Source organism: Taurulus bubalis (genome assembly GCF_910589615.1).
Source record: "Taurulus bubalis genome assembly, chromosome: 21".
Lineage (NCBI taxonomy): Eukaryota > Metazoa > Chordata > Actinopteri > Perciformes > Cottidae > Taurulus > Taurulus bubalis.
Genome location: NC_136609.1, coordinates 9,195,777 through 9,211,495, shown reverse-complemented (window position 1 = coordinate 9,211,495; position 15,719 = coordinate 9,195,777). Strand labels below are relative to the sequence as shown.

General features: G+C 46.1%; 1 protein-coding gene across 1 annotated transcript in view; it reads right to left on the bottom strand.

The window, feature by feature from the left end:
* The window catches only part of LOC306753167 (interleukin-1 receptor accessory protein-like 1), a gene marked incomplete at both ends in the record, with an annotated part of 162,849 nt that overhangs the window by 7,132 nt on the left and 139,998 nt on the right, over nt 1-15,719 (bottom strand). Inside the window, 3 exons of the mRNA XM_079237023.1 lie at nt 4,341-4,487; nt 7,632-7,777; nt 12,575-12,707. Of these exons, the coding sequence (XP_079093149.1) occupies nt 4,341-4,487; nt 7,632-7,777; nt 12,575-12,707 (426 nt within the window). The remainder of the gene's footprint in view (nt 1-4,340; nt 4,488-7,631; nt 7,778-12,574; nt 12,708-15,719) is intronic.

Sequence of the window (15,719 nt, the reverse complement as noted above, 5' to 3'; positions counted from 1 at the left end):
ACTTCCTACAACTATCATATTTTGGGGTCATTCATCAGAATGACACAAAAATATCAGATTCTATGTGTTTTTTTTATTCATTAAAACTGTCATATCTTAGCCATAAAAGAAAGGGAGGGGGCCAGAATCGGGGTCTTTCTGCAAAGTGAAGGCAGCCTTTGAGGTAAAACTCATTAGAGACATGAGCAGGCGTTGGATCTCTGAGTCCCTGTCTTCATTATGGCTCCCTTCGCTTTATAGTAGCCACCTGCAGTGCAAGTGCAGCGAGGGGATGTTTAACCTGTCAAGACACCGGAGAAGAAGGGAGCGCAGGATGAGAGAGTCAGGTCGAGGAGCAGCTGGGTTCAAGAGGAGGGCTTTTCAGATCAATCCTCAGTGCAGCTTCCCCCCTTTTCTTTTAATATCCGCTCCACTTTACCCTCCTGCCTGCCTTCGGGCCACGAGACCATCAACAAGATTCACTCACATCCCAGCGGGGAATCTTGATATTTGGCACTCGCACATAACACTGTGTAATTAATCGAATTCATATTTTTTTCGCAACATCAGGGACGTATATATATATATATATATATATATATATATATATATATATATATATATATATATATATATATATATATAATAATTGAAACGTAACCACTTTGTGCGACCGACTCCGAGGCTCGTGTTCGGCTTCCCGGTGACATGAATCTCCCTCTCCGCTTTTTACTCCGGTAGCGTTGAAATGAAAGCTGCGTGGGGGCGGATCAGGGGCTATTTCAGTGGAGCTGATTCACTCGTCTGCAGTGGGAACGAGAGAGAAAGAAGAGGAAGAGGCGGAGTGACCCTGCTGCTGCACCTCGAGGAGTCACTCCTTTCCAGGATCTGAAACCTGGGACTGGCGCTCCCTGCGCATGGATGTAATACATGATATATATGTATATATACAGTATAGATGCATGTGCACGTATTGCCTACAGTTAGACTGTGAACTCCTGAACTCACGGAGAGAGCGCCAAGAGAATTGGAGGCGTGATCTCTGGGTTATTTCTGGGCTCCATTACATTTAATGGAGAGTAAATTAGAACGTAACGCACCATACTTAACTCTGAAGCCATAGGAAAGCACACGAGGCGGACCCGCTAATGAGCAGCTGAGCAGCTTTTAAACATGCCGTTTTGTTTCCCATAACTAATAAAACAGCTTCTTGAGGTGAAATTGGGACTGACGATTGTTCCCGTTATCAATTCAGTCAACAGGATGTCGGATGATAGGAAGGTTTTGGATTCCTGTTCAGGATTTTTGGATGTTTTTTTCCCAGAGAAAGAACTGGATGTAATTTAGAACTATTTACAGGGAAGACAGAGACAGTGTGGAATTGGTACACTGTGTGGGGGCAGGATATCAAAGTGGCGATATATATATATATCATTATTATCCTGCTTTTTATGTTTCTATATACTCTTAGAGGCGTAGTCTTTTGGTGCCACAGGTCACCTGAACACTTTGTTTAACTCAACTATGTGGAGAGTACATGATGTACTTGGTATTAAATTGAACTTTTCTTTACGAGGACGCTCATATTTTCCAAATTGCAAAGTCAATTCAAGCAAACGTCCTCGGAAATTAGCGTTAGCATAACCACTTCACCACTTCTCCAGATATTTTTCTCACGTTTGAAAGAACGCTGTCTGTAGTTTCTGCGGCGATGATGAATGTTTCACCTTCGCCGAAAACTCCGTTTGTCTCCTTATTTTTCTCCATTATTATTCCATTATTATTCGACAACATCACTTGGGAGGGAAAAAACAAGCGATGACCTTGTGGGTTAACAAAACGAGCTACTTAGCGACGCTCACCTCCGCATCTGAAATATGCAAACGACACGGGACGCCCGTCAGTGGCCGCGTGCGAGACGTGGAAACTACCAACGCTCGGTATCTCCCGGCTACATCGAGCACAGACAACATGACATTCGTATTTACGGCGGCGCGCTGATGAGTTCCCGCCTCCTCGACGAGCTCGCTCGGCTGCTGTCATCATGAAGCCTATTATTGATTCTACTGACACCCACACAATGTGACAACTGAGCAGCCTTTAACTAAATAGCTGCGCTGACAAATAGCTTGACAGTCCGTCCTATTGTTACGTAAAGCTTACAACTTCACATCTGGCAGAAGAGGGAGGCAGGCGTTCAATTAGTTCCTCGAGTGGCCGCGATGAAACACCAGCACTTTCTTGGCAGTGAGTGCCGATTTATCATGGGGAGGAAAAAATGAAAATATCGCCGTGCATCCCAGACACTGGCTTAAGGGCTTTATTTATGAAAACTATGTGTGTGTGTAACTATATCTTACATGCAGCCACTTCTCCCTGTCAGTGCGGTGGTTACCATAGAGATGGGATCTCTGCTCACCACTGTTTTGTCTCCACTCAACTGGCAACCGCTTCCAGTGCGGTCCATACGCTTTACCCTTCGCTATTCACCTTCCGGCGCGCCGCCATCGCACGTGGAGATGACTTGTGAGGCGCAGGTGGGCGCGCATGTGTGTGTGTGTGCGGCAGTAGTTGGCGGTGAAGTGATCTAATCGACCGCGGCGTGGAGGAAAGTATCAAGAGTCTCCGGAGAGCTCCTGAGAGCTCCGGAGGCAGCGCGCTGTGGCTTATTGAACCTGATCCCCTTCTACTGAGGAACAAATTGAAAATCTGTTCCTTTCTCACAGCCCTCACTCGGGCGGCACAATTAAAGGAGACAATTCCTGTTTGGCATTAAGTTCAAGTCCCCACATTTTTTTTGTCCCCCACCCCCAACCCTCCTTTTCAACACAACTGCCTCTAGGCCGTCCATCCTGCTTTTCCAGGGCCCCGAAACCCCCGATACACACAGTAATGAGTTCCGTTGACGCGTCTGATGGAGCGGGCATCACGGTGAAGCAGAGCTGGGAATGCTCCTTCCCTTTTAACGCTCATAACTCTCTCTTTCCACTCCGTACAGTCCCTCAGCCTCTCCAACTAATCTCATTCCCCCTGAATCCACAGCGCCGCTGCTACTTGAGAGACTCATTACAGGGGAATCAAATTAAAAGTTGCTCCTTGTCTCAGTTTGATGCATTCTCAAGACAAGACTCACCCACCAGGCCCAATCAGGGGGATTTTTTTCCTTTTTTCTCTCCTTTGACTATTGCTGAAGGGGCCTCGGAGTTAACGCTTTCGCCTGTGTTTGGATTTGCTTTGCAGAGGGCGTTCGGCAGGACATGTCATCCCGTCACTCTTTGCGCTCGCGTTCGTGCCGTTCCACAATCAACAGGAGACCCATACATGTGCCGGATCACAGCCGATCCCTATTAGGAAAGAAAAACCTACATTTCCTTCGTCAGCAACTCAAAGATAATGTGCCCAACGTTACTCAATGTGGCAGAGATCAACGGAAGGAGAGGACAATATAGGGGGAATAAAAATAATTGCCCGCTGGAAAACTTTCCAGAGTCAAAGTATTTTAAATAGGACTTCCTGCGTTCTGGGTGTAATGTGCAGAGCGAGGCTTTTGTAAACAGGGAACCTCACTGTACTGCAATCGGCTGGTATTGACAGCACTGTGCTGACGGTGGGCTTAAACTTTCTTCTTCTTTTGAGGCTACCGTCCTCGGAAGAAAATCTCTACGACGTAATGCGTCCTGGACAGCAAATACAGCAAATACAGTCGACTAATTATGCAAACTCAAATGTGCTTTTCGCCGGTTATCCACTGGAATGGCGACGGGAAGAACACGGCCGAAGAAGTTGCTTCGCCCTGTTGCGAGGGGCCGAGGCGAGAGGGAACCGTTTTGAAAACTCAGGAGACGGAACCCAGCGTGAGCGTGTTCAAGACACGGATACAAGAGAAGGAAGCTGCATCAAAGGCGGGTGAGTCGCTCGCTGCTGTTGAGGAGAGACAGTTTACAGAATATTTTGCATAAAATGTTTGATTTCGCTCAGCGGGTTGAGACGACGCCCTGAAATCGGCGACATCGTTTTTTTTTTTTGGGGGCGGGGGGAGTTGGGAACAATGGGAGGCTCTTTCTCCGCGTCATTCATACTGATAAACCCAGGTGCACATTTACATAAAAATAGTGCCACGTGGGGCTTTACGGTGAGAAAAAATAGCCCAGGTGTCTTCGGAGTAAAAATAAATATGTGTGCAGAGCAGTCCTGATAGTGCTCGGGTTAGGGATTTGATTCCTACTGAGGGAAGAAAGGATGCTTTCACAGCAGAGGAAGGAGCTTTAGAAACCATCCGGTGAACAGAAAAACACTGTGGTATCACAGATTATGGGGGATTATTATATAACGCCGTAAAGTACATTTTTATCTCATTTTACCTCCGTCTATATCCTCACTGCCAAAGTGTCTCCTGTAGAAGAGCATGAGCTCGATCCTGTAGCACTTGTAGAGCGTCACCAGACAGATGAGCAGCATCAGGATGGCGCCCAGACCGCCGGCCAGCTCCACCGTGTACATCAGGTCCGCTGAGAAGGTGGGAACACGCTATTTAGTTTATATTTAATCCCATTTTCAATCGCTTTCAAGATGGCAGCGTATACATTTCACCACATAAATACACAGATAATAGATACACAAAAAAAGAACAGCCAGTTGGTGAAATATGGCCTTCATAACTTGTTTGAGTGAAACTAAGAAAACAAGCACTCTGGAATAGTTAATAATAAGTAGTAAATAAATAATAAGCGGCAGATAACCTGCCGATCACGTACAGCACTAATTATGAAAAGGTAGAAATATAGTACGGCTGTGAATTGCTTAATTATCAGACAACATCAGTCACATTTCTGAAAGAAAATACACACACAAAAAACACTAATGGGTGCTTCTCATTTCTTAAGGGACCCAGTGTTTGATGGTTTGCAATCAATTCCCTTATTTCTCTTGAAAGAGTGCTTTAATACCAGCATGGATAGAGACATTTCTAGCTATTCATTTCCACTCTTTATGATCTATTTCTAATTTTGATCTTCTAAAATATGTTTTACTGTCACATTTATGATTTTCATGTTTTCCTCTCATCTCACTGCAGACATTTGATGCCGTGAGACTAAATTTATTCTCGGTAACACTTTATAATAGCTGCACACTATGAAGCATTATATAATACTTCATTTACACATGGTTAATCCATCATTTATAAAGTGTGGAACAATGCTTTCTAAATGAGGAATTAAGTGTTTACTCATACTTAACTAATGCTGTTGTTGCATACTTAAAAATCCAGCCCCAGAACATGAATGCACAAACTAATATGAGGCATCAGTGGAAGCTAAACTCAAGGAACGGCGAGACTTCACTGTTGATATTTCACTTTTACGCCCACATTATTCTAAATTGTTACTTGTAGTATTTCAAGCAGGACAGGAGAGAGTATCCCAGGGAAGCAAGATTGGGGACGTTATTCGGGAGGATGAGAGGTGATTCTTTACACCACAAGACAATGGACTCCATTAAGCTCCGTGGTCCAGTGGCTTGCCTTGAAAACCAAGTCGTTTGCTTTTGTCTTTTCATGGTGTCTTTTTCAAGGCTTTTTTTTGTGTGTTTCCCATCGGACATCAGTCCATCTTTTGCAGTTCAACATTTCCTCTTGGCTACGCCTCACAAAATCTGGGTGGTCAGCCTTCATTGGCTGACTAATGGACAACAGTAAAAAGCTGGACTCGCCGCAATGCCGCACACACACACACACACACACACACACACACACACACAAGCACAAAACATGGACGGAGAGGTGCGTCGCCATCCATCACCGGTCGCACATTTAACCTCGTTGGGGTTGCGCGATGCCCATTCCACTGCGGCGGCCATCAGGCCCGACAGCTCCCATGATGAAGGATGATGTCCCGGGGAGCTAACGAGCGCGGCGCGGCGCCGCTTCATCACGCCTGTCTGGGCGACGACCTTCAGCCAAACTTACGCAAACAAGAGAGCAAACAAACTCCGAAACGCTCGTCTCAGTTCCTCCCCCGTCCCCGGCGTGGGGATTAGTTTACTTTTTTTCTGGTGTCGCGGCTAACAAGCAATGCGAGAGAGATGGATCCAAGCCTCCTTCTCCACCTCTCTGCTCCTGCCCTCTCGCCTCAGTGAACACTGCTTCCCTCCTCAGATATCTGGACAGTGTAACGAGCCAGCTGCTCCTCAAGCTGCAGAGATTACAGCGGAGGAGGCCAATTCTTCTCAGCCAGGCATCCATATTGTAGCAGTGCTGCAGTGGGACGGATTAAGACAAATTAGCCCCTGACTAGAAGGCTGGATTTGATGGAGCCACATCTCTCTCTCTCTCTCTCTGTGTTGTCTGGGGAGGGAGATGAAAAGAGAGACGGGGAAAAAGGCGGAGTGGGGGGTTGACTGGTAAAAAAAAAACAGAGGAGAGCGTCTGTGAGAACGGTGAAAGCTGAGTCGGCTGCTTCTCATGTTCACGAATCAAGAATCTAGATGTTAGTTATTATATACAGCATCGGCAGCAGCCGTCTGCCAGATGATGCCGCCGCCGCTGTTGCCGCCGCCGCTGCTGCTGCTGCTGCTGCGAGATAAAAAATGTATCTGAGGATGTGGAGAAACAAAAGTTGGCCATACGAGAAGTTGTACAAAAAGTGAAGACATATTCTGCTTGATGCGGCGCCGAGACTCAATTGGAGTGTCGTGCTGGTTTCGCAGCTTGAAGAGACAAGCGAGGGCGAACGGCGTAAACACCGGGATGCTGCAAATAAAGACACGGGGGGAATCGGTCAATTTATCGTGGTCCACGAGAAATTGACCGATTCGTGTGTCTTTATATGCAGCGTCTGGTCTAATCTTCTCAGAGTTTAGTTTGAGATTTGACTGTGCGGCATAAACCCCTTTAATATAGCAAATGGAGGGGAACTGGGCTGCCATCAAAGCTGGATCCAAAGCTGCGAGCTTAAAAGAGAGGAGAGATATCTTACTATGTAAATGTATTCAACGCCGACAACTTTAAGGCAGCAGAGAGACCCCCCCCCTAGCCTCGCGGAAAAAGAAATAAAGAATCTCACTTATATAACCACGCGGGGAAAGTGTGCATCTCTATTTGAAATCATCACGGAGTCAACTTTCAAACAGGCATCCTCAGTGAGGCGAAAGAAAAACTCCAAAATGTTTGCTTGAATAAAAAAAGGCGGGTGAGGAGGCAACAGTAAAGTCAGTGATGAAAGATGAGAGAATGTCTTGAGTTCGCCGATCAAAGGAGGATTTGTGCGCGCGTGTGATGGAGGAGGTCACTGCCAGACAGCCAAACAGCTCGTCTGGCATCACAACAGCGAGGGGCTGCCTCTCTCCTCTTCACACCGGTGCAGGCGGAGGAGGTGCAGACCGTCTACTATACCGTCCCAATTTCTTTCCTCCCTGAGGCGAGTAACAACTGGTCAATTCCCAGAGTCCCGCCAGTTGTTCTTCTTTGTACTCCGTAAATTGCAGCAGAGAGACTCACTCTTATTGTCAGAGCGAAGGTCTGCGGTATTAAACGATGTTCTTCACCCGCCCAGAGCTGCAACATGCCGTTATTAAATCTCAAGGCTTCTATATCCCTCTGCTAGAGTCATGGGGATATACATGCTTTAAGGTACGTGTGTTGCGCTCGCCCCCACCTTTCTTGGTGAGCTGGATGTTGGCCTGCCGCCGCCCGTTGCCGTTCTCCACGTAGCAGGAGTAGTTGCCCAGGTCGTTCTCCTCCAGAGAGTCCACGGTCAGAGAGATGGACACCTCCTGCTCCCCGAGGTGCTCCCGGATGGTCCTGCGAGTGGGCGACAGAGCAGAAGGGACGCATGGGTGCATGGGTTGACACACAGGAAACACAAGAAGGATTTCATATAGTGTGAATGTAGAGTTTATCTATAAAACCGGATGAGATTTGGTCCCTTTATCCTGAGAGAGTAAAGTGTCAGCCCCTTCATTTCCCCTTTAATAATTGGAGGAAAAACCATGCACAGTGTGTATTGAAGTAGATATCGTAGAGAAAACACGAGACAACAATGGACTTTTATGGCATTGATGACGGCGTTCAGAAGGGACCAGTGGCGTGCGGCCGTGTCGGCTCATCGCCGTTACAAGATGGCGGTTGGTAAAGTGACACCGGCACACTGGAACCAGCCGTTTGGGTCAAATTTGAACACCAACGTGACTTCAATCATCCGCCCAAACGGAGTCCGGCCGGAGGTGGTCTTCGTTTAAGAAGAAGTCGGATTGGGAAGAGGAAAACATGAAAAAAAATCGGACTCAGAACTTTAGAGAACATGCAGAGCTGAAGTTATATTCTTTAATTCTGTAGTCCCGATGTTTGCAGGTGTGCAACGTGACTACCGATTCTAAATAACAATGTCAAATCGAATGTTCTGAATCTGCAGCAAAATAATATAAACTACGGAAAACAATAACTCTAGCCTGCAGGCAGTCAAAAAGTCATCCAGACTATGACTCTTTCATAAAATATGGATTTTTCTGACGAAAAAAAAATAGAGTTTGCCCCAAGGAAATTTGAGTTGCGTCGACAGTGCGCATCCTAAAATCCATAAATCATGACCTTGGAATTATAAGCTTCCATCTGTGTGGAGTGCAATTTTGAGACACTGTCACCGAGCTGACATTTTCCAGAGTAAAACTACTGAGCACTTTACCTGCACAGCCGCATCACAGCCATGAATATGCAGATAACCACATCAGACAGAACCTTAGTTTAATACCAAGCTCTGTAATCCACCGACATTCGGGGCAGCAATTACTCTTTTTTTTTTAGTTCATCAATAAAACAGAAGGTAGGAGGTGACAAGAAGCCAGAATCACATGAGTCATGACAGATTTCCCCCCCGTGAAAAATACTCACGGAGGCTCTGATGTCTACCGGTTGTGACATGTTGCTACGGGGACAATAGTGTGACTGTCATGATGCTCTGCAGCGCCGACCTATCACAGAACATTTTGCCAAGAGGGTTAGCGAAAAGAAGAAGGAAAAAAAAAAAGCTTTTGATGTTTTCGTTGCGTAGAATTCAGCCATTTTCCACAAATCTGTACACTTCTACAACAACACATGCAACAGCGGCTGCAGTGAGCGTTTTTTCTTCACCGGACATTTGGCAGGGTAAAAAAAAAAAGATGGATTTTTCTTTTTTTTTATCAGCAGCGTCTTTATTATCAGTGTCTGCCTTGATTTTAAATAAGCAGGAAGAACTGCGTCAGGGGAGTAGCTAACTGCCTTCAATGGAAAATGCTGACAATGCTAACAAGCCATCAGGAGGAGATGGCACCCTCAAGATGTACAGATTCCCCTTTCACACTTTCTATTTTACACAAACTAAGCACTTTTCCACGAAACTCCTCTTTACAAAAGCCCGCCTGCTATTTAATAACAATAGCGGCGGTCAAAGGTCAAGCCCTTTTTTGCAGCTTAGACCCCAAACACCTCAACCTGTACAATGTTTATGTGTATGAATACACTGTTCATAATAATAGTTATATTTCTATTTCTATTTAGTCTGTGTATATATATATATTCAGTATTGTTTTTTTTACCATTAATTATGTATATTATTTGTTTTGATTTTACAATGTAAAATCATTGTGTGCACTTTGCCCTGTTTGCTGCTGTAATCCTGCACATCTTCCCACTAATAAAGGAAATAATAAAGGAATATCTAATCTAATCTAAAACTGAAAAAACCCAAGGAAGTCATTTCTTCAAACACGATGAAGCATTTCCTAGAGAGGGTGTGAAAGGACTGCCCACTTCCTGTCTTCTACTTCCTGCACCCATGCTTGGACCACACCCACCACACACACACACACACACACACACACACACACACGCTGCTTGGTTCCAATATGAAAACCCTCTATAATTCTGGCTGATCAATGAAAGGACTAAACAAAGCAGACCCGCTAATAATTGGTATCCAACATAGATGGAAATATCGCACTCGCGTTGAAATTCCTTTTATTGACCATTCGTAATCTGGAACCATTAGAGGTACCTATTGTGTGGCTACATGGACGAGCTGCTCCATAAACAACTATTATGCTCCACAATGTTGGGATATAGATCTATGCTGATGGCTTTTTAAAGAGGTGGCGCCCAAGTGTGACTCGACGCAGACTGAGCCGAGACACTGCGGGTGAAATCTATATTTGTTTACAAGAAGACTCCGTCGTCTAAATAACTCCATCATCGTTAGTGGGAGTGAGGAGAGAGTCGAAGGAAAAAATGTGGAGCTGGATGGAGGGGAAATATGAAGAAAAACATTCATTTCAACATGCACTGTTGCGGCAGCATCCCGTCATCCTCTCCATGTTGTTGCATTATTGAGCTGGACAAGCGTTCCAGTTTCTGATATGATGCACGGTAAACATCAACGTCAGGTAAGGGGAAGCATTGCCGGACTCCGATTTCCCATGAAGATTTCTTTATGTCTTCCAGAGCATTAATTTAGAGTTACATTTTACACTCGAGCTGCTGCTCAAAAGGGTGCCGCATGCCCGCGGGGGGTTTGGTGGAAAGAACTGAAACATCTTCTGGCTTTTAACCGTCTCTGTATTCCACGCTGTGACTTCACCTCCGAGATCCACGGAGTCTTGTTCTGCAGCCACAAGAATTTTATATCAACCCGGAATCTCAGCGGTGGAACATTGTGCCAAAAGCTCCATTTCATGTATTACAGGCGGCCCTTCGGGGAATACTCCTTTGTGATTAATTTCCATTTCAAAGCTAAAAGCTCATAGAATGATGTCAGTGAGGGGGAGAGGGGTTGAAGTGCTGCACATTCAAAATGGGAATAAAATAAATAAAAACACACACAGGGAGACGGTGTCGCGCGGCGGCTCACAACAAAAATAGACACTTGAACAACTCGAGTGTGCGCGCACTTCTGCCCACGCACACACACAAAAAAACACACACACAGTCTCACTCTTTCAAAGCAGCTCAGGGTCACAGTCTCCATCTCTCGGCTTGTTGCCTCATTTGAAAGCAGGGTTTCTAACCGCGTATGACGCACTTCTTCATCTTCATTGTACCACCTACCCGATGCCCCCCCCTCACCCCCCCGTAAGTATTGTAGGCTCTAATTGGCCCGACGTCCTTCACAACAGAGAGCGGAGCCGAGAGCTGGACGGAATGTGCTAGAAGGCTAATAGAGACATCTCCAAATGCCAGGTCACGGGCTGGGCCACTAACTCTCCTCCCGGCCTTGTCACGCTGCTTACAGTTAACCTTTTCATTAGACGGCATTTGTCGACAACGGGGGGGTTCTCTAGTCATACGTCGGGTCCGTCAAAGGAGTACAGTGGGGCAGGACATGAAAGGGTTACGCGAGACACCAGCGAAGAATGTCTAGCGGAACAAATAATTAGCTCAACGGTGGATGAATTATCCCTTTAAAAAGGTGCAGTGTGTAAGATAAGGCCAGAATTATAACCTCAGCTGCAGATACTTTGTATCACTCCTGGCAGTGTGATACAGATTCTTATGATTTTCTTCCCTTGCTGTTAAACCGTGAGTCACTTCTCTTCCTCCACATTATTCTCTGAAATCCCCGGTGATGACAGCAGTGGAAAACACACATAATTCCACCTTCACTGCTTTAAAAAAAAAAAAAAAGTCAATAACATTATCTGTTGCTCTTATTTTTTCACAACGACATCTGGGAGTCGGGGGTCACACCGCTGCACAAATATCCAGTTTCTTGATGTAAATGTTGACGCCTTGGATGTCTGTCAAGACCCAGGATTCTGTATCTTTAGTCACTACAAGGCTCTCGGCTTCATCTGACAATCTGATCACAATCATCCCATCACGGTTTATGAAATGAAATATGATAGATAATATATATATACTCCTCGTTTTTTACCGACTGTCTCCGTTGTTGATGATGAGGATTGATCATCCCTCAAAGGGAGGGGGCGCCTATCAATAGTTTCCTTCTGAAATCTGCACTGATTTCATCACACCCTGAAGCGAGGAGCGCTCCTTGTGTCTGGACGCCATTTTTCTTTTTTTTTACCTGCCTTTGGATTAAACGGCCCTCTGTTTCCAGACACGAGTGCGAGCCAAAAAGACGGAGGTTCCCCCAAACGGAACAGCAGGCCAACACAGATTTAATTGCAGTTTCCACCTGCTGTGCCGCTCGGCTATTAATGCCTCCACTTATATTTCAGTGCAAAGTTATCGCCGATCGCTGATACCTGAGCCGTGCATATATATTGCTCCGTGATAAAGAATGCATAGTTATCTGCATTATTGAACAGCCCCGTTAAACATTCATGAATGGGATTTCAATGGCAGCTCGGTGGTGAATAGTTCCTTTTATTGTTCCGCGTGTTGATGTGCGGTCCCGCAGTTGTGGTAACTGGGTTTAAATAGGTGTTTACTCATTCAGCCCGTGGGTCCCTTGCTGCTTTTGAAGAGATTAAATGCACCTCATGAATTTGTTATACGTTGCTCAAGCTCTGTTGTAATATTAACAGTGATAGTAAATATGCTCATTCAGTGGAAATAATGAACGAAGAGAATTCCTCTTAGTAGTGAACCACCTCGACCACTTACTTGATGTCGCTCTCCTGAACCCGCTCCTCGTCCAGATCCTCGATGAACTTCTCGCCCTTCATCCAGTAGATGAGCGGACTGACGTCTCCGCTGTAGCCGAAGAACGCTCGGCACGTCAGGTTGACAGGAGTTCCTGTTGGAGACAAGAGACGGCCTTGAAACATAGGAATCCCATGTTTTTTTACACTGTTTTCCCACCGACCACGATACATCTTCTGCACAACAGGTGATATCCAGAGCGTGTTGATACAAAGTGCTGCAACTTCCCTTCAAATGCGATCAGCGGCATAAAATAGCAGCAGGGAAAACCATAAAACAGTAACGGACGGTGCACCAAAACAGATGCAGCTCTCATCCGTTTTCTATTAAAATGATTAAACATCATCTCCAGCTACCGGATGACTGCCGGCATTAATCCCGTTCTTTATTACCCCCCGGAAAAAAAGGTGCCGGAAAAGTGATTTGAAAGGGGCGACGCACACCAGCAGCGTATGAAGCACCCATTGTGATGCGAATTTCTCAGGAGTTGTGGTAATATTTGTTTCTGCGTCAATGAGCATCGGCCCACGGACACCCAGGCCTGCATGTGCTTCCTGTTATGAAAGCCATTCTCCTTCCAGACTCCAGTTTTTGGGCTTTCAAAAACTCCATAACAGCATCCTCGAGTCCATCAATTCCTAAAGCGCCTCTCGCTCTCCAGAGGTGCCATCCTAAACCATCCCAGGCCCATTCTTTATTCCCAGACGGCCTCTTAAACTTTAAAACACTCTCTTTTTTTTCACGGACTTCACAGCTCTGCTGTACCTGCATTAAAGCTCTTACCCTCTTCAGCAGCCCCCTTCTATTTACATTTCCATCATTGGCGTTTGCAGGAAGTATTTTGGGAAATTTGAAACACAAAAAGGTACGGTGCAGCTTTTAAGGAATGCGATTTGCACTATTAATGGATTCATAAAGCCTTCGTAAAACTGGCACTTATTTCTCCCTTTTTGACTCAAAGGCAGGTGTTGCTACTGCACATTATTGACATTATTCATGTAATATTCTTCTTGTGACAATGAAGGGATGCTATCGGTATAATGCAGCTTTCAGTGCGAATGTGATGAGAAACTAAACAGTGTTTATTCACAAGCAGAGGCCAGCAGTGCTGCAGTAGAATAGCCGGATTGCAAGTATAAAAGTATGAAATACTTCCATGTACCACATACTGAAAAGCACAGCTAAAATGGCCAAAGCTGTTGCTTCCCGGGAGCATTTGAAAAGCATTGGTGCGGCGGTAACCGTGCTGAGGCAGTTCAAACACAGACTGGAATTTCAGTTTCAGAAAATACAAGGCTGGGAAAAAGATGGAAGAGAAAGAGAGAAGTCAGCTATCAAGACATTTGGGGTCATTTTGCTGCACTAGCAGGCGGCGCGATGTACAGATAGGCTTCCTGGGATGATGAAGACGGCGAGAACAGAGCGGTGGGAAAGTGCAGAGAAAACACACATCAACAGACAAACCCCCTGCCTTCACATCGGCAGGAGTTCTGCTCGGCTCATTTTGAACACGCATCCTATCTGACTGGAGACAGATACCAAAAAAAAAACCGTTTAAACCCGTTCTCTCTCTCTGCCTTGGATTAGAGATCTCTCGTTCTTCTTTCACACTTATCACACACATGCTGCAGCCGGCGGCACATCCATGAGTGTGTGGCCTGCGACGGCCTCACTGGGGACGGTTTGAGAAAAAGAGCCGCATCATCAAAGCCTGGGAATGACTCTGATCCATAAAAAGCCGCCGACGATCAAGGAGGCTCCGGCAGCCGTGCGTCCAGGAAGGCAAAAAGGTGACTCAGCATCTCTTCATTAGCACTCCTTGCTCATTGGCCCTGTGGCGAGGACTCAGAAGTCTGTGAGATGGGAGATAACTGTGGCGTATAATTGGGTACTTGCTAGTTCAAAGATAATAGGGATTTTATTTTACCAAGGCCTGCTTTAATTTGGCCCTCTAGTGTCGTATAGCAGATGAGAGTCTAAAGCTTGAACAGGGAAAAGCCGGTTTGGAGAATCGACAAAAAGGCCCCGAGTTCGAGGACGGTTTTGCATTTTGTCTCACGGCTCAACAAAAAACATTGTCCAGAGCCGAGAATCACGGACTCGTGTGTGTGTGTGCATGTGAGAGAGAGAATGTGAGTGTGTTTTTCGGGATGCTGGGATCTGCCTGGACCACACACACACACACGCGCTGCAATGCCTCCCACTTCCACAAGGGGTCTCTATGGTGCTGCAAAGCAGGAGGGCCGTGTGCAGGAGGAGCACATGAAGCAACAACAACAACAACAACCCCAAACTAAACACACCATTTTGACAGGTGTAGGCCACAGTAAAAGGGAACAGGGATCCGTTTGTGTGTCGCCTTTGATGTCGAGAGGCTTCACCCATGGAATCCGAACAGCATGTTGCGTTGTAGCATTGACAGCTCGACAACGGCAACGGTGCCCTTCTCCAAGACTCATTCCAAAGGCCTCTTCACGCATATACGGCTATGACGGTGTGTTCATTTGTGAGCAGCTCAGTTCAGTTTGGGGGGAATGCACCCACAGCTGTGCAGGGATTGGAGTGAGATTCAAAATCCCAACCTCTGGACTTGGGAAAGTGAAGCTTAATGCGATTGCCTCCTCTTTCTTATCTCTCTTTTGTCTCTGGAACATCTCTCTCGGCCGCTGAGGCTGCAGGACGGAGGCGTCAGCAAAGATTCCCCGGCAGCCTGGATGCTGTACGGAAACCATGACACACAGAGGGTAGGAGGGAGAGAGTCGGCACGGTATGCATCTCTGCATATCTGTGTGCATGCGACACGTCTGGGCTTGGCACGAGAGGAAGGAGGCATATGTGCATGTGTGTCCGTGTGGACGTGAGCGAGACAGAGGAATCACACACATGAGAGCAGATCGCTCTTTGTGGAGGATTGAAAGACTTCCAACAATGGAGAATGGCATTGCCCTTGTGCGCTGAAGATGACACAGATTACAGATCAGTACATCCACATGCAGCGCGCGAGCCATCCATGTCGAGTTAATCTACCAGCGTTTACCCATTCGGATCCAAACAATCCAGCTCTTGAGTAGGGAAGCCGTTCTCTTTTTTTCCTCCTTTTTGCGTT